General features: G+C 40.7%; 1 protein-coding gene across 2 annotated transcripts in view; it reads right to left on the bottom strand.

The window, feature by feature from the left end:
• Positions 1-2,238: 2,238 nt before the first annotated feature.
• Positions 2,239-19,215, bottom strand: part of erbb2 (erb-b2 receptor tyrosine kinase 2) — a 27,957-nt gene continuing 10,980 nt past the window's right edge. Inside the window, exons 7-27 of one of the 2 annotated variants that reach the window (XM_074620261.1) lie at positions 19,059-19,200; positions 18,604-18,732; positions 17,156-17,297; positions 16,287-16,360; positions 15,973-16,063; positions 14,554-14,756; positions 14,047-14,176; positions 12,676-12,766; positions 11,255-11,406; positions 11,118-11,165; positions 10,871-11,009; positions 10,497-10,619; positions 10,317-10,415; positions 10,047-10,232; positions 9,665-9,820; positions 9,499-9,574; positions 8,468-8,614; positions 8,176-8,273; positions 7,773-7,964; positions 7,270-7,663; positions 2,239-6,492 (exon numbers count right to left, since the gene is read on the bottom strand). In XM_074620261.1, the coding sequence (XP_074476362.1) occupies positions 6,131-6,492; positions 7,270-7,663; positions 7,773-7,964; positions 8,176-8,273; positions 8,468-8,614; positions 9,499-9,574; positions 9,665-9,820; positions 10,047-10,232; positions 10,317-10,415; positions 10,497-10,619; positions 10,871-11,009; positions 11,118-11,165; positions 11,255-11,406; positions 12,676-12,766; positions 14,047-14,176; positions 14,554-14,756; positions 15,973-16,063; positions 16,287-16,360; positions 17,156-17,297; positions 18,604-18,732; positions 19,059-19,200 (3,174 nt within the window). In that variant the 3' untranslated portion in view covers positions 2,239-6,130. The remainder of the gene's footprint in view (positions 6,493-7,269; positions 7,664-7,772; positions 7,965-8,175; positions 8,274-8,467; positions 8,615-9,498; positions 9,575-9,664; positions 9,821-10,046; positions 10,233-10,316; positions 10,416-10,496; positions 10,620-10,870; positions 11,010-11,117; positions 11,166-11,254; positions 11,407-12,675; positions 12,767-14,046; positions 14,177-14,553; positions 14,757-15,972; positions 16,064-16,286; positions 16,361-17,155; positions 17,298-18,603; positions 18,733-19,058; positions 19,201-19,215) is intronic. The other variant, XM_074620262.1, reaches the window with a different exon arrangement.

The following is a 19,215-nucleotide window of genomic DNA, read 5'->3' as shown; positions in this document are numbered from 1 at the left end:
GAGTTTGGAGGTTCTACCATTCACAATTAAGTGCAACTACATCCATTTTGTGTAATTGGTAAAAAAACAGAGAACAACATAGACATAGGGTACATAATGACCTTGTTACACTTGTAAATGGTTAAAACCTGAGGCTCCCCTGACTGTGAGTGCATAAAGATAGTTGTTTTGTTAGTGACACACATTACTACTATAAAACCTTCTGAACTGTTACACCAAACAGCAGGGGCTCCTCAGATTCCCCAGATTCCCCAAATAGAGCAGAGGCATGATCACGCTCCCTGCGGTCGGGGTTATCAGGATGGGTATGGCTAAAAAGCATTCGTACACTTTGTCATCACTGATAATCAGATCACCCAGGATGTACGCCAGCAGCGGAGGGATGTACGAGGTGAAGGCCATGACCATGCTGTTGGCGATGATCTGGAGGGCCCTCTTCTTCCTGGGGTGGAGGTCACCCCCGCCCGCACGGAGGGACTTCTTCAGAGTCCAGACGATGGAGACATCACAGGCGACAATGACGGGCAACGCTATGGCGTACACAAACATGGACCAGGCGCTGTGGTTCAGCTCGATGACGAACACGGATGCAATCCCTTGAGCCACCGTGACGGTCCACACAGCGGCCGCCATGAGCACCCGGGGGGTCAGACTCTTCCTGGCGTGGTAGGTGACAGGATGGACCACAGCCAGGTAGCAGTCCAGACAGATGCACGCCGTAAGAAGAGGTCGCCCAGCCAGGTTCAAGGCATACAGGAAGCTGCTCAACATTTGAACGGAGCTCACGTGCCACAGGATGAAGTTACACAGCCCGAACGGGACAAAAAGCAAGAAGACCAAGTCCATGACGGTGAGGTTGAGCATGAAGACGTCGTTGGGGGAGACGGGGGTTCCTGCTTTGTGTCTCCGAAACAGCTCCCAGAGGACAGCGACACATGCAGGACATCCAACCAGAGAGAAGAGAGCACTGAGAGAAGCCCAGGTTATAATACCAGCCATCATGTCTCCACAGTGTCCAAACATTTCCCCTGAAGGCTTGTTGAAGCTGAGGGTCAGATTCTGAGAGCGAGGATGCACACGGAGAAACATTTCACCCTGATCGGTGATCGTCTATACCTGAAGTAAAACAGGAATACATAAGACACCCGTGAGGCAAATAAAAATGTGTTTAAGTGCCGTGGTACCTTGAGGATCTGACCTCGTTTTCGGATTTGTAGTGAAGCGGTCAATTTGTTTATCTTATGAAAATTGTGATTTGAATATGCAAGTGACACTGAGGATCATTTTTCAGTCTTGGTCTGTCCAGATGTTTTTATAAACAAAGAAGCAAGCTGACTATTGCAGATTCTGTTAGTTAATGTGTTGCTAGAAGCACTGGTTAAGCAGTTATTGTGATACAAAGAATAACTGTTGAACATAACATTGCTGTGAGCCTTCTGTTCTGAAAATAATAAAAATATGTTGAAAAAAAAAAAAAATATCATTCATCTCTACATTTAAATGTAGATTCAAACCAACCATGTACATTTCAACCAATATAACAAATAGTGAATACTGGATAACATGGTCAACCTGCCTTTAACTGTGTAAACATCATGCAGCTTCAATAAAGAGTTTACAGAATATGATGATTATAGATGATTAATCCACCTTTAAAGCTACTTAAAGGAGAAACCAAAGGGGAAAACTGGATGTTTAGGTTGTTACAAATCAAACTTGCATGACTCTAGTAGCCAAGTGGGCTGTTTTTGAGGATTATACAAAGTACATTTACATTGTTTATATTGAATTAGTATAAATTAAAAGGAAGAGGTAGTTAATCATGCGGTTGTGGAAATAACACAATATCAGAACTACTTATAAAGGAGTAAAAAAATCAAATGATACAGTAAACATGAGCCAAAGAATTCCTCCTCTTTGTTCTTTAGATAAACACTATTGTTGTAGTTCCCGTTAACCATCACTGGATGGCAGTATACCCTGCAGTGCATCACATTTCTGCAGCTCATTATGTGCATAACACCAGTTAGCATTTTACAGATCAAACTTAATGCATTAAATCAATATTTGTGTCAGGTAAAGACAGTGTTATTGACAATTAACGACAATCATAAGCGGTCTCAAGAAAATAAAATCTGATAATCATCGCAATATAATGAGCCTTTCAATGCAATAAGTCTAGGATTTAATCCAGTTTACATAAGTGTTAGAAAATGAGAGGAAAGAATACAGAAAAAGTGTTTTATAAGCTTTTAATGACACACACAACGTATGCAAACAATTCCATATAAAATGACCATTTCTTCATAAAATATTTTCTTACGTATTTACTCCCTCCACAGTAGAGCGACTGGTCACAATGCATTCAATCAAATTAGCTACCAAAGTGATTGTTTTTATTTATTTATATATATACTACACATTTACATTATGGGACTTACTGACCAAATAAGAAAAGATGCATTAAAAAAACAAACTCCCAAAAAAATTATTATTATTATTATTCATGTTCTGTCACAATCACACAAAACTGTGAAAGGTAAAAAAAATCAAAAATATTCACATGTAAAGTACAAAAGATACATTTTGTTCAAAATGTAAATTACAGATATTTAATTTTATAAAACCTTCAGAACACTCTCGTTAGTTGACTGTTCCTTCCTTGGATGAGGCTTTTTAAACACACTTTTGTAGAGGTTTAACAGTCACAGGCCTCATTTTCATTCAGCTTGCGCTCCTGCTTAATCTCAAAATTTAAAAAGAGACCAACAACCATTTACTTTTTCGACATTTTAGCTAATTCAAATCAGATCATGATTTAGCATTTTGCCCAAGAACACTTCAACAGGGAGAAAGGCAGTTAGATTTAAACCATAAACCAACAAGTCACCGTGCCAGTCCTCAGGCTCTGAGCTGATTTTAGTTCAACTGAACGGTTTTATATAAAAATAAACGGGAAAAAGGACACGTGTGGTTTAAAGGAGGACAGCATCATTATCTGTGAGAGTCCTGGGTCATGACACATCTAAAATGAACATTTTATACAAAAAGACACTACAGTGTAAACACCAGTACATTAATAGTGATTGTATATAAGGTCTCCTGGAAGAATATCACATTCATAAGGAAGCGGGAACATCTGTGAGCTGTGCTTTAACATTGTTATGATGTGAAAACCTTGTATCTCCAGCAGAGGGATGTTTGTAGGCACTGGGGCTGCCCCGTTAGTCCATTAGACCACCAATCGGTCGTTTTTTTTCAGCTTTTTTCATGCTGAATGACTAATTTCCGGGAATCTTATGAGCACATCTCTGGTAAGCACACGATTTAAAGTGCTGCTTTTGTGTGATTCTTTGTGGAGAAACTCAGTTTTATAGATCAGTCCATTAAGTCGAATTGATTAGTCGTCAAAATCGTACGAGTCTTTAGGCCCCGACACACCAAGCCGTCGGTTGGTCGTCGGACAGTTTGGGGCCGTCTGTGAGCGTCTGTCGGCCTATTTTTTTCGGTGTGTCCCGCATCGTCAGCTCTATTCTGTCTGACTTTTTCCGGCCGATTCAGCGTGTTGAATCAGCGGCGGCGCCCGGCGGTGAGAGAAATCACTCCGATTGGCTGTTCAGCTTAAACGAATCAATGCATGAGAATAGAAACGGACGTGTGGAAAGCAAGAGTACAGTCAAGAGGGAAAAACACAGAAGGCATTTTTCATCTTTATCTCATCTGATCGTTCCAAAACACGGATATTTTCACAGCGACATGGCCATCTGGAACAAAGTTAAGTGGTGAGTGAGAGTGGTGGGAGAACGGTCGTCAAACGCCGCTTTGTTTCATGTACTAACATAACAACGGCTTGTATATCCGCCATCCTCGGTCTTCCGGTTTCCCTTTTTGAATGATGAATACAGACTGGTAGTTGGCCGTCGGCTGTAGTCTTTGCGGTGTGTTCGCTTGCAACTTTTTGGCTACGTGAGGCGACTCAAAGGTGTGTTTGGGTCCTTAGTCGACTAAGAATTTCTTTGGTCAAGGACAGCCCTAGTAGGTACTCGATTTCTTTTTTAGAACACCCAGCACCTCCATATTTCTTCACACCTTACGGTTGATATTTTAAAATGTAACCTCTGAAAGTTTTAAAGATTAAATGGTGATATTGGGTAATATAATAAAAGTCTGTGGGTGCACCTTTAAATTTAATCAATCTAAAGTCTGCTTATTTATTTTTTATGTGGAGATATGAGGTCTTCACCTGACAACAATACATATGAAGGGTTTCATTCCAAAAACACTATATTTAATATACATTATATACTAAAAAAACAATTATGTGAATATTATCACTCAATAATAATTCCATTCGAAATAATGTTAGTATATGATAGTTGAGGGTATTAAAATAAAATCTTATGTTTTTATAAAAACATGTTATTTTTATGTAAGAAATTGTTATGTATATAAAATCAGGTTTCATTTTTAGGGATTCTTATTCTGGAACAAAACTCTTCAAAACCCGTATGAGAACATCAAGATAAAAGACTTTCAGAGTAGAACTGATGTGTTGACGGAGGTTCAATTGTTTCAAGACTTGTTTCAGGATTTCAAGCTCTAAACATTGAGCCACGTTCTGCGGCCGAGCTCCAAACCTCTACAGAAGGAAACTCTATTTCTCTCTTTTCAAAGCTGAGACAACATCAGTCGTTGGGACGTGCGAGTTGGGCGAGCGCTGACTTTCCAACATTGACATGAGCGTCAAACAATGGCTCCTTTGACTCGGTTTTGACCTCCCCCAGCCCCAACACCAGTTAACATGAAAAAAGCACTCAAATGCTGTTGATTATTAACTGGGATGCCAGTGTGTTCTCGCTGAGTGGAATTTGAGCCATGCATTGATTATCCAAACCGAGCGGAGCGACGTTTCTCTCTCTATTGTCGAGTGCATTGCTCGTTTTTACACAAAAATGCACAGCTGCTTTTCCGTTCCATGTAGGGTAACAAACATGTATACATACATGCAAATTCTTCACTTCTTGTGGAATATACTCACCAATAGCTTGTAGTGCTTTCTTGCACAGTGAAAGGCCACCAAAACCAAAAGGCTTGTTGTGATAACACAAGCCTGAGGGACAGTATCCTACCATTGTAGTGCATTGTGCATGATAAAAAATGCACATAATCTTCCCGAAGTATTTGCAAAATCCCTGAAAACTCGGCTCTAACTTAGTTACAAGTGCACTTTGTCTTTTAAACAAAAACATTTTTGAGAATTTTGCAGCTTAAAACGTCTGCTAGTACCTCGTTTCTTATCTGTCGTACCACAAAGTCGCTGCAGCCAAGACACTAACGACCACATACATCAGTGTGGCACAATGCCTCTGTCTTCTCCATACAGGATGCCTTTCTTTCAGGGAGCATGTTTACTGGCCAGATGGGCTGCTGGGACTTCTCTGGCCAAAACAAAATGGCTTTGAGTGTGTTGAAGACCCCCATCAGGTCAGAGACAAAGTGACCAGAATACTAAACACCGCCTTCAATGCGTATCACGGCCCACTTTGTCAAAGTATATGTTATTTTCTCTCATTTTGGCCGGGCTGAGTAGCATATGGAACAACATATAGCATGAGGGAACTCGGGGAAATACAAAAAATGCTTCACGAATAGAAACAACCACAGACATTAAACACGTTTAAAAAAAAAAAAATCAGCATTCATTAATCCAGTCAAATGTTGGATTCTGTGATAATCAGACCCTTCTCGTACCATGTTGGGTTTTGACAAAATGTGAACTCCTTTGCTTATGAAGAACTGAGTTATATACAGAGGCTGACTGGCACTTAACAGTCACACTGAGAGCACAGATTGCTGAGAGGACGACGGGAATACAAATGATGCCAGACACCAGATTAGATGCTACACTTTGTTGAGTTGGGCTGTGTCACAACTGGGTGTGATTTGGCGACTTTTGCGGGACAACATCGACCGATTTGAATTTGTTCCACGTGCACGTACTATTCCCAGTATCAATCACACGCCAGCTCGTTTCTGTCACACAAATATTCATCTTCCCTTTCCCTCGCTCATCGTTTCCCTCAGTAGAACACAAACTGTGACTCCTCTTGAGTTCATCACATTACTCTCCTCAAGTATATCCACTCCAGGTGTCCGCCAGTCCCAGATACTCTGGATTCTCTGCCGTGGAGGTCACAAACCCGTTCACGTGCCTCGGCGCTCTCTCCGGTGCCTCGGGGCCGTCCACTGCCGCAGCCCCGGCTACAGCGTTGGCTTTGGCCACAAGGTCCAGGTAGTACGGGTTGTCGAAGGCTGGAGAGGTTGCGGTGGTGGCTCCGGCACCCGCGTGGACCAAGTATTCCGGGTTTTCCACGCTGTGACCGGAGCTCAGGCCGTTAGGGAGGCGCCGTACTGCTCTGCCTTTACGAGGCAGTGTGGTGGGCCGCTCGGGGATCCCCGGCCTGAGATCCTGGATCTCCTGGTTGATGTACTCTAAACAGATGGAGGAAGAAAGAAAAGTCAGAACTAGGGCTGTAAATCGATTACAATATTTAATCACGATTAATCGCACATTTTTTATCCATTAAAAATATACCTTAAAGGGAGATTTGTCAAATATTTATTACTCTTATCAACATGGGAGTGGGCAAATATGCTTGTTTTAAGCAAATGAAGGTATATATTTATTATTTGAAATCAATTAACAACACAAAACAATGACAAATATTGTCCAGAAACCATCACAGGTATTGCATTTAGCATAAAAAATATGCTCAAATCATAACATGGCAAACTCAAGCCCAATAGGCAACAACAGCTGTCAGTGTGTCAGTGTGCTGACTTGACTATGACTTGCCCCAAACTGCATGTGATTATCATAAAGTGAGCATGTCTGTATAGGGGAGACTCGTGGGTACCCATAGAACCCATTTTCATTCCCATATCTTGAGGGGAGAGGTAAATGCCCGTTTTTCCTCTCCAAAATTTAGCATAAGTTTGGAGCATTATTTAACCTCCTTCGCGACAAGCTCGTATAACATGGTTCGTACCAATGGATTCCTTAGGTTTTCAAGTTTCTAGTTTTAAAAGTGAGCCCGCTACAACCTAAAAATCGCAAGTTGCATTAATGCGTTAAAGAAATCAGTGATGTTGAAACGAATTTGCGTTAACGCGTTATTATCGCGTTAACTTTGACAGCCCTAGTCAGAACAAAACCTTTTATAATTATCAAACATTTCCTTTCATATTATTCATTTTTCTCCCGCTCACCTGGCAAGGGGTGACTTTGAATATACCCATGACTCCGTCTGGGCAATGAGTGATGAGGGGGATGAGGATGATGATAGCCATTTGGCCCGTCTGTCTCCAGGTCGCCCTGGCTCCCGTTGGAGTAGGTGGGGTCTTTGCTGTAGCGTCCGGGGCTGGCCGGGGGCAGCGAGGGGTCGTCTGGAGACCCGTCCAGGAACACAGAGTCAGACTGGCCCCCGGCCGAGGGGCTGCGAGTCAGCGTCGGGTACTGAGGGACCCATATGCCGTTAGAGGTGCTGGCTCCTAAAGGTAAGGTGGGGTACTGGCTGCGGCCAAGTGTGCTCAGGGAGGAGTACATGCTTCGAGGGCCGCCGCCGACGGAGGGCTCAATGTCTAAGCCCTGATCTCGGCTCTGCTGGAGAGAGAGGAATGAAATACAGACAAGAATTCAGTCACTCAAGGGGTTCCCAGGTCTCTATGGCTGAGTGAAGTAAGAAAAAGAAACATCTTCCTTCCCCACTGACCCTGTACGACTGATGTCTGGACGACCCGTTGGCTTGAACCCCGTCTCCCTGAACCCTGGGGAAGTGGTTTGGCTGAGGCACCAGATACTCCTCAGCATCCAGCAGTTCCCTCATGTTGTTCCCTTCCTCCTCCAGAAGCATCCGGAAGAACTGGCTGTCCACTGGGCTGGACATGCTCATCTGCTCATCATTCTGCAAGACAGAGAAAGAACAACACGAATGGAAAACACAGTAAAAACATATAAGTAAGTCTTTATTTATCCCCATAGACATAATATATCTTATTTTCAAGGAAAAAACAGCAATACTATTGCAAACATTAATGCTTTAGACAAATAACATGCTACAATGTACTTTGTAAAAGCAGTCACAAAAAGTCAAACATTTGCAACATGAAACACACCTGAATGACTACATAGTGAGGCGGATCTCTGGCCATGGCGCTAAATTTAGTCACCAGATCTTTGAACCTCGGCCTGCTGTCTGGGTCATTTATCCAACCTGCCATCCAAACACAAAAATCAAGAATCAATCATCTTCTAACTACCAATATACATAAAAAACATACATAGAAACACCAATTCATCTGCTTATTCATCCTTATTCATGTTCAAGTTCCACATTAATCATCTTGTTGATTTACTGAATCAGATTAAACTTTGAGACACAGACAAAATGTAAAATCAACTACTGACAGTGGACCATGATCCTGTAGACGTCGATGGTGCAGATGAGCGGCTGGGGAAGCCGTTCTCCTCCCTCTAAAACCTCTGGGATTTCTCTCGCTGGGATCATGTCGTAGGGTTTAGCACCAAACGTCATCAGCTCCCAGACCGTCACACCTGAGAAGGAAATGTACGATTAAATAAATAAAATATCAGCAATTGAAAAATGTATAATTTACTAATGACACCTGGAAAGATGACTGGCATGAAACTAAGCTTTACCTAAAATCAGTATGTCAGTATTCAAAGTTTGTTTTTTGACAATTATTTTTCAAAATAAGGATTTACAGCAGTTTGGAAAACCATTCATTGCATATGCAACTAATGATTGCATTATTTTTCTAACTTTGCTACTACTTGAAGCATTGAAATCAATACTATGAACTGCCTGCTATTGTTCCAAAAAGAAAGTGTCTGATTCTTAAATTTTGCCACTAGAATTACTGATGAAAGAAAGCAAGTTTTTATGAAAAAGAAACTAGGGCTGTCAAAGTTAACGCGATAACGCATTAACGCAAATTCGGTTTAACGCTTATTTCTTTAACGCATTAATGCAATCCAGCTTTTGGAGGTTCTAGTGGGTTTCAAAGCTAGAGTGAAGATACTGGTCATCATATGATCATATGAAACTAGAAAACCGAAGGAATCCATTGGTACCAACCATGTTATACTTGCATGTATATGCATACATATTTTTTCCCATGTTGATAAGAGTATTAAATACTTGACAAATCTCCCTTTAAGGTATATTTTGAACAGATCAAAAATGTGCGATTAATTTGCGATTAATCGCGATTTACTATGGACAATCATGCGATTAATCGTGATAAAATATTTTAATCGATTGACAGCCCTAAAATAAACACTTAATTAAAACCTTACTTGCTAAAAAGGAACACCTTATAGTATCATGATACATTGGAGAAACAGAAAATTTACTCTGCAGCCCGATCAAACACAGGTTAAGCAACACAGGGTTAAGAGGACTGAGTGATACTGACCGTAGCTCCAGACGTCACTCTGATGAGTGAACTTCCTGTGCAGAATAGACTCAAGGGCCATCCATTTAATCGGCACCTACAAATACAGATACAGACGCCAGTTTAAGTAAATATATAATTGTGGACGTCTCCAGTGTGGATGCTCCTACAATCTAAGCCATCTTACCTTCCCTCCATCAGCGTGATATTCAGTCTCGTCTATATCGAGCAGACGGGCCAGACCGAAGTCGGTGATCTTCACGTGGTTCGGGTTCTTGACCAGAACGTTGCGGGCGGCCAAATCTCTGTGGACCAGCCGGACTTCCTCCAGATAACTCATCCCCTACACACACACAGATCCATCACCCACTAATCCATGTGTCCACAAATACACAAACTGATACCACATCGAATTTGAAAGGAAAAATAAGACAGCAACAATCAACAGCAACATTCAGACACTGCTGTTTTGCTAAGAAAAATATACACATTTACTTCTACTTCTAACTATATGCACCTAAATCTGATGCATAGCACAAAGATGATAGCCCTGTTTCTTGTTTACAAACCTTGGCGATCTGGACACACCAGTTGAGGAGGAACTGGGAGCCGATGCGGTCCTTGTTCTCCCTGACGTAGTCGAGGAGGCAGCCGTACGGCATCAGCTGAGTGACCAGCTGCACTGTGGAGGTCAGACAAATCCCCAGCAGACGGCACACAAAGGGGCTGGCCACTCCTGCCATCACATAGGCCTCCTAAGGAAGACAGAGGAGAGATGTTGAGGGGTTGAGAACTGTATTTATGTTTACTGTAGCTGCGTGCAATTGGCTTGTACTCACATCAAGGATCTCTTTATTGGCCTTTGGAGACGTGTTCTCTCGTAACACCTTAATGGCCACTGGTATTTTCCCATTTTCCCCATCAGGAGCCCACACTCCCTGCAACAAAACAATCAAAACCACTCACCAAAGACGTAAAGCTAAATATAAAAGGTGCTTTTAAAGAACCGGCTCACATACCTTGTAAACAGTACCGAAGGCCCCTGCACCCAGCACCCTGAGTTTTTTCAACTCAGTCTCCTTCAGGATACGCATCTGAGCCTGATTGGGTGACGCACCGCTGGGTGTTAGAGGCTCCACCAGCTGTACTCATGAAGGAAGCAGATGGCAGATTCCTTTATTACACACTACAACACCCAAGGGAACCTAAGAGCTACATTTTGCCCTGAATTTAAAACAATTAAGTCACATTTATGTTCAGCATTCAACTTCGAGCAAATGAACTCCCACCTGTTTCAACAACACACAACAGAAGCTGTAACATCTCTGCCTACAAAACTACTTAAATGATAAAACATCAGTATTTGTAGCAAGTGATGGCGCTCGGTGCCCACCTCGTGTTCCTGCAGGATCCTCCTCATCGTCTCCTTCCTCCTCAGCGTCTTCTGTCTCCTCAGGTAGAAAACCATCAGAGCCAGCAGGATGAAGAAGAGCACCACTCCACCCACTGCAGCTGCGATGGTTGTACCCGGTCTAAACAGAGAAATAAACAGTTAAACACAGCTCCTAATCCTCAAAAAGAAGCTCCAACAAAATCCCCCACCACGCCATTAACACATCTGAACGTTTGAAGCAGCTCACCCTGTCCTGGTATCCATGGGGCAGCCTCGCTCATCCACCGCAGTGCAGCTGAAACACACAAGCACTTGGTGTGAAATCATTCTCGTTGTGTGTGTGCAACGTGTGCTTGTGTTTGTGATGTGTGTGTATCCACTCACGACAGCGTGCAGTTGTTGCATGGCAGACAGTGTCGTGTAGCGTTTTCGTACTTCCACACAGTCTGCTGATCCCCCTTCCCACCGCTGGGACAATGATCCGCACAAAACTCACCGTCCTGGACGTTTTGACACTCTGAACAATGTTCTGCACCCTGAAGACACAGAGTGAAATATTTAAGTACATTTACACAGAAAATGTTTTGTAGACATACACACAGGTATAATGGGGTGAATGTATAGTTTTTACAGTAGAGACAGGCAGGGAATGTGGTGAAAGAGCAAGGGGGATGACATGCAAACAAAGCAAACCCAGGACTAGTGGTTACATGGGTCATAATTTCTGACTTGACTTTTCATTTGTTAATTAGTCCCTGTGCTGCTTTGTGATGTATTATGAAATGTTTATGAATCATATTTCAATGTGTATATATATATTTTATATTAATACTGTATTGAAATGTTCATTCATCATCTTCCAGAAAGTTGTTTACTTCAGTTCATTGCACATTTTTATACAAGTTAAATTATTAAATAACAGAAAATAACTAGAAGACACAAAATTCAAACAAACCAAAATAAAAAACTATAATAATAATAATAATAATAATACATTATTTAGTTGTTTATTTTAAATTATTAATAATAATACTATTTCAATGCATATATTCATATCTTCAAAAAGGCAGCAACAATTCGGAAGATAATTTTTAGGGCTGCAATTGATGGTTATTTTCAATTATGTTTTTTATTTTTAGTAGTATTAATTAAGTCACTGTTTACTCAACAAACTGTATAAATATATATATATATATACATATATATATATATATGACAATAATATGCCCATTCAAAGTTCCAAGAGCCCAAGGTGATGTATTCATATAGCTTGTTTTGTCCAACCAGAAGTGCAATACTAAAAGGTAACCGTTTAACAATATATATGTCTGTCTGTTTATGGTGACAGTATGTCCATTGTATGTGTACTTTTTCTCAAACTGAGCTGCCTATGGATGCAAAATGAATTTCAGTGCAAACTGACAATAAAGTTGTATCGTATCGTATCGTATATATAACTTCAGATAAACTGTCATGTAATTTCAGCACAATTTCTTTTGAAGATACATTTTTTTTAAATGTTTTTTTTTATATTACTAAGTATTACAATCCTTCAAAGACCAACGTATTTAACAGCTACAGGAATGAACAGTTGTGGTCAATTTGTAAATAAAAAAGTAATATTGTTTGAACTGAACAAACAAGTGATGTTTTAACAGGTTTCTTTGCCATAATGTTTGATTGAACACATCCAGATAAGATTTAAAGCCCAAAAGGCTGATTTTCACTTTAATGTCAAAAATCATTATGGTTGAGTAGATTTTCAGGTTTTATTTTGGTATGTAAGGACTGCATGGACATCTTACCGGACCGTGACAGGAGGCAGAGCCATTGAGAGTTTGACACTCCGCGTGACAGGCAACACACAAAGATCCATCTATGTATTCACGGATAGACCTGCAACACAAGCACAGCAGGGATTTAACATAACGCCCCATAACACAGTCTGGCATTTGTTGGGTGCTTTTATCTAAAGCACCTGACACTCATAGGGACATACATTTTTAGAAAGGTGGGCCCCAGCTACAAATAACTGCCAATGTTAGCCTCACCAGATGACCTGCACAGGATAACGTGTTCTCTGAACCACAAAGGGCTGGACAACAATGTATGCTATCATTTAAACCATAGAACCTGCTGGTTATAGCTTTGTATTTAACATACAGACATGAGAGTGGTATTAATCTTTTCATCTAACTCTCAGCAAGAAAACAAATAAACATATTTCAGTATTTCAACATTTAAGAGCAGAACTTGTGCACACCTGCCGGTTGACAGGTGCGTAGGAGAAGACCTTAGGTTGACAATACTGGACAAAAATACTCCGCACACAGTCCTCTTCACTTGCAGTCGTAGATATTTAATTATAACGTTTCGGTACACAGAACTTTATTAGGTTATTTTATTAAAACATTTTTAACCTGATGAAGGTCTGTGTACCGAACAATGTTTTATCTCTGACTGCAAGGGAAGAGGAGAGTGTGCGGGAGTATTTTTGTTCAGTATTTCAACATTTGCCACATCATTAATATTGTGATGTTGATTTTAACTATATCGCTCAGCCCAAATAACATAGGCAACAAACATATTTCCAGATTATTTCATCATACAAGTACAATTACTCAAACATAATTTAAGTTTAAACACATATGAAGTGTTAAGTCATGCTTTTTGTGTTCATCAGTGGGATATTTTAGGCTTTTGGACTGTGTGAAGCGTGCACACACATCATCAAACTGCAGGACAACTGATACAAACTAACATCTTCAAAATTAATTTTACTTCTGTGTTATCTAAATTTCACTTACATACATACATACGAAAAATTAGCTCAGTTACTGCTCAAAGAAATCAGGTGTTAAGTCTCCAGTGTTATCACATGTATTTGCTTTGTCATTGATGTACAGTTGCTTAAGGGCACAATTTAAGTTAAAAGCTTTCCGATTGATTCATCGTGACTAATTTGGCATTTGGCACTGACTGCTAGTCCAGTCAACTCCACCTGTTCACATTTTTACTTTAGGCGAATACGTGATTCATTTAGCTTTTTTTGTACTGGACAACTTGCTTGGGGATTATGACACACAGTACACTGTATTATTTGGAACATTATCACTTGGCTTTTTATTGATTTAGTGCAGCCACACCCACACAAACACACGCACAAACTTTCTTACCCCTGATAGATGTCACACTGCTCAACACACTCAGTTCCACGTTGCAAAGCCCTGCAGGACACACACTGGCCGGGCCCCGGGCCCCAGCAGCCCCCCTTGCACTGCGGGTCACAAACACGCCCCTCTTGCTCTGAAAACACATGCAGAGAAAACAGAGCATGATGCACACTGTACTTCCTGTTGGCCTCTCCTCCTTACTATCACTGCAATGTTTAAATCTGTTTCATTAAGCAACATTGAGAGCAAAAAAGCACAGAGAAACTCTCAAGAATGATGTGGCAGACAAGTGCCTCCTTATTCATCAATTACAAATATTTACCATGCAACAACATCCATCAATGTTGTTTAAAATGCAACTCATAAAACAGTATTTTCTGCAGCTGGATTTCTGTTGGATCAACAAATGGAAGTGATTCTTGTATCTGGCCGATTCAATTTGAATAAAGTGCCCGATCAAAGTGCAACCCACAGTATCTTTAATGGACCTTGGCATTGCATTACACCCACCACAGAGTTGGGCGTCCTGGTTCTGGCTGACAATGCGGTGGGGTCCCTGGGTGGGATGGAGGAGAATGCCCCAGGGCAGTGAACTGGTGTAGCACAGCTGGGAATTGTTGTGCAACAGGACCAAACCTCCACTGACGCTGCGTAGTGAACGCAACCCAAGAGAGCGGATGTGTAGATTCTGGATGGCCAGTGAAAACACACCCCTGAACAGAGAGAGAGAAGATGTGAATGAACAGAAATCAACTGTGGGATCAATGATTTTTCTTTCAGTAAATCAATTAAAACAACTCACTAAGAATGCTGCATGGCAATATTATTTGATGCATCTTGATATTGTGAAGAGAATCCAGCCTTGACTGGCAGGACAATGTTTATCTTTTGTTTTCAAATTTGGTTAAAAATTGTGGTTGAATTCAAAGAAATACAGGTACAGTACAAGATCCTACTCTTTATTATGGTCAGGTTTAACACCTTTTAACACTAATGTCTGGTTGTTTGCAAGTATAAGTAGTTAAACTGTAACCCCAGATTCTCACCAAACACATTTTGACAAACTGTAATTGCGAGCAAATAAAATAAATAAGGTATTAATATGTTTCAGTAAAGGAAATATGAAAGAAAAACAGCAAGGTAGACACTTTGATTACAAACGACACTGTTCTAGTCACCCAAACAACAGCCCATAATGTAAGACCATGTTGTAAAACCATGTCATACAAGCAGACCTTTGACCTTGTTGCTATAACTAGATAGCGTCCCATAGACTTTTACTGTTATCCTGGCTGGCGTGTGCTGCAGGTTAAAGCAGCTGTGCTGGCTAATAATTAGCCTTTATAACCCTGAAAGTGAACGAACTGATTCAACTGAACTAGAAACACACAAAACAAGAGCACAAACAAAGACACAATGTGGTTGGATGGACATCAGGACAGTGGCATGTGGTGACGCATCGCACAGAAAGAAAGAGATACTCTACATTGACTTGCATGAAAAAGACTTTATCTTTATTTTGTCATTATTATTTTTTTGCATTTCTACCTATATGGGAAAGATTTCTAAGGTGTAAAAACCCCATCCACCTCCTTTTAATCATTATTTATATTCTTAGTTTCTTTTCTCTATATTTGTCACACTGAGTAATTAAATTATTTATTTATTTGGCCTTTTTTCTATATGTACATTCATAGCGCACCCTTATATGAGAAGACAAATATGAGCCTAACGGGTCTAATGTTTCCAGTTTGTATGTAGGATTGTTGATAACATAATCAACAAACGGATGTTTTAAATTAAAAAAAATGCGTTTCATATCATACTTGCAGGCAACTAATATCCCAATGGTGAAAAACATGTAGAGTAGAGTGAGGGAGTGTTGCAGACATGCAAAGGAAAGAAAAACAGACGGTTTAAAAGTCTTACTTGTAGAGCATCCTGCCTCTGATCACCTTCAGGTTCTCAAACACACTCAGGTTAGTCCACTCTTCTGGCCAGGCATCGATGTACAAATAACCTGCAAAGCAACATCAGACAAAGATGCTAAAAACACTCTAATAGAGGAGACATAGTATGCTCTGTGTACCAAACTTCAGTGTGGTTTTATATGGATAATCTGTTTGAATATGAGAAATCACATTTGCAACAGTTCTGAATAGCATACTGTTTTTAAAAAGACTTTCCCTTCTTGGTAAAAGCTTAAAAAATTATTCAACAAACACATTAGCAGTGTTTAGTACCTGTAATCTCCTCGAGTTTCTTGAAGTTGCTCAGCTGCTCGAGGGTCAGCCCTGATGTGTTGCTCACAGGGTCCCTGGACGATGACAACGTAAGGTTTAAATGACAATTTAACACACAACAAAATGCAATACATATTTTGATTCATTTGTTTCTATCTATCTATCTAATATGTGATCATCTTATCAAATCTCTATTCACTGATAAAATCTCCAGTGGTGCACGTTAGCTCAGGTTTGTTTTTACATTTCAAACTTTCACTTTCAATAGTTGGCAGACGCAAGATAATTTATCAAGTATTTGGCATCTCAGCATCAGTTGGTGTAATGGTAGGACGATCCACCAATCTTTTATTTACATCCACAGAGTGAAAAATGAGGCAGCTGACTAGTTTGATATACACTGTATATGTAATCACTGTATATAGGTTCTACTATTTACTTTTGGGTGTAGATGTCTCTATATTGCATTTGCATTAGATTGAGGAGAAAAGACACAAAAGCAGTTCATTTTCTTGTTGTTGACACAAAGATAAAAGTGAAAAACATTAATGGTCTGTGTTTGAAGTACATTTAAGTACAGTAATCTAAAGATCTAAAGGGTTTGGCCTGGGTGGCGACTTTCCCCTTGACTCACACAAAGAACCTCTCACAAATGTTGCTGTAAACTCAAATATTTGACGGGCTGAACAGGAGGGACGTGGCTCTGTGGCAGTATGAAGTCTTGGGCATTTAGCTGCTTTTTGTGGTTAATAAAGTGCACATGATTGTTAAGTTTAGATTGATTTAATTACTTTATTTTGCCATTTCTAAAGTACCTTTGTGAGCTTAAACTGTACGTATGTTCTATATTTGGCTTGTGCGTCTCTTACCTTTCAAAGCTCTGAGGGAGGAAGGCCAGACTGCCAAAAATCTTCTTACACTTGTTGAACTGCTCCACATTGGTAGATGTTACCATGGTGACGCCATGGTTGTCCATGACGCCGAGGTTGTCCACACCCAGACCATAACACACTGCAATACAAGCCATGGCATCGGGTTTCAACCAAGTTATCTTAAATCCAGAAATTTAACCAAACTTACATAAGATGTCCAATATAACAGGAAAAGATGATCAACAACCCTCCATATAATACAAGATATCGTCAGCATAGAATGAAATATGGTGTGGTGTATCACATAGTAAGGTGATTGACCAATTGTTTGAGCTACTGGTTCAATGGGGAGAAATGGGGAGAGGGCAGCCCTTCCTGATGCTTCTAGCAATGTTAATGAATGGAGGGTATACCTTAAAAACAACTGCACCTATAAAATGTATGTTTTATACATATTAACAAATTGTTCAAATCTATGAAGGACCTGCCAGAGATAATGCCATTGAAGTTGGTCAAAGGCTTTCTCTGTATCCATTAAGCACTAAGCATTAAGCATTAAGCATCGAGCACCTTAACCCTTGATGAGCCAGGAGGAGGGCCAACTTTAACTGTTGTGTTTATAAAACACACCCGACTAATCCTACTCATTCTGCCTTTAAATTAAGTTTATGCAACATAACTTGAGATTATGTAATAGCTGGGGTCTGTCTCACAGTTAGAATTATCTGTGACTGTTAACTCCACTAAGTAAAATAAATAAATAGTATATAAATAGCATGAATGAGCTTAGTTATCTAAATGTCCTGATTCATGAGACAAACCGCAGTTGTAACATCAACAACAACAAGGTACTGCAGAAACAGGTTGGTTCACTTGGCACCATAGTCAGCATGTGAGGCATTGGAACATCAGTGCGTGCAACGCAAATCATAATCACTTGTACTGAAGCGCCATGTCATGCACAAAGAGAACACATAAATTACTCCACAACATTATGTATGAACGTTATGCAACATTTGAGCCACCTATTGTGAAACTGTTTTGGATAGCTACTGTTTAAACTCAGTGGCCACTTTATTAGGTACACCATTCTAACACTGGGTACGACCCCCTCTTTGCCCCCAGAACGGTCTGCATTCTTTGTGGCATGGATTCAACAAAGTGCTGGAAACACTCCTTAGAGATTCTGCTCCATGTTGACGTGATAGTATCAAGCAGTTGCTGCAGATTTGTCGGCTGCACATTCAAGCTGCGAATCTCCTGTATCAAAAGGTGCTTTATGGGATTGAGATCTGGTGATTGTGGCGGTCATTGGACATTGTCGTGGAACCAGTTTGAGATGACGTGGTTGTTGTGACATGGCACGTTACAGGTGTTCAGGTGAACCTAATAAAGTGGCCATTGAGTGTATGTAAACAATGTATAGTGTCCAAATGTAAATTTACCTTTGGGACAGCCTCCTTCACAATTTTCACATTTCTGTGTCTCGTTCCCTTCAGGGTCGACAGCGATTACTTCCTGGTTGGCATTGGGACAAACCAAAGTACAAGCTACTTCCATAGCCAGATAGTTATCTGCAGACAGGGAGACAAATGTGTTCAAAGGGCGTCTTTGCAGCAAAAAGAAAATTAAGTATGATGAAATGGGAAGCTGGTAGCCTAAAGCATTAGAGTAGCAGGAATGTGATTGTAACACTGCCAGGTTTGAATCCCTGTGTATGTGTGGAAATCTTGGCAAAGAAACTGAATAATCTTTTCTCCTCCTTCTCCCTCATCTACTATCATCGAGGTGCCCTGAAGCAAGACGCTTCATCAGCATGTGCATCAGTGGAGCTGCACAGTGGCCACTAGCTGAGCACAGTGTTGTAGCTTTCATGGATTTGTTCAAAATAAGTTCTCACAAGGACACGTCTTGACGCAGGTGGCTCCAAAGTTGAACTTCCTGTTGGGGTTGGGTTTGGTCTGAAAGGTGATGGGGTCGTAGATAGTGGGTGGAGGGCAGCTATCCTTACACACACCGCTGTCGTTGAAGTGACGGCAAGCCTGTAGAGAAGAGGA

The sequence above is a fragment of the Sebastes fasciatus genome, chromosome 20, assembly GCF_043250625.1.
Source record: "Sebastes fasciatus isolate fSebFas1 chromosome 20, fSebFas1.pri, whole genome shotgun sequence".
NCBI lineage: Eukaryota > Metazoa > Chordata > Actinopteri > Perciformes > Sebastidae > Sebastes > Sebastes fasciatus.
This window is presented reverse-complemented; position numbering and strand designations above follow the sequence as displayed.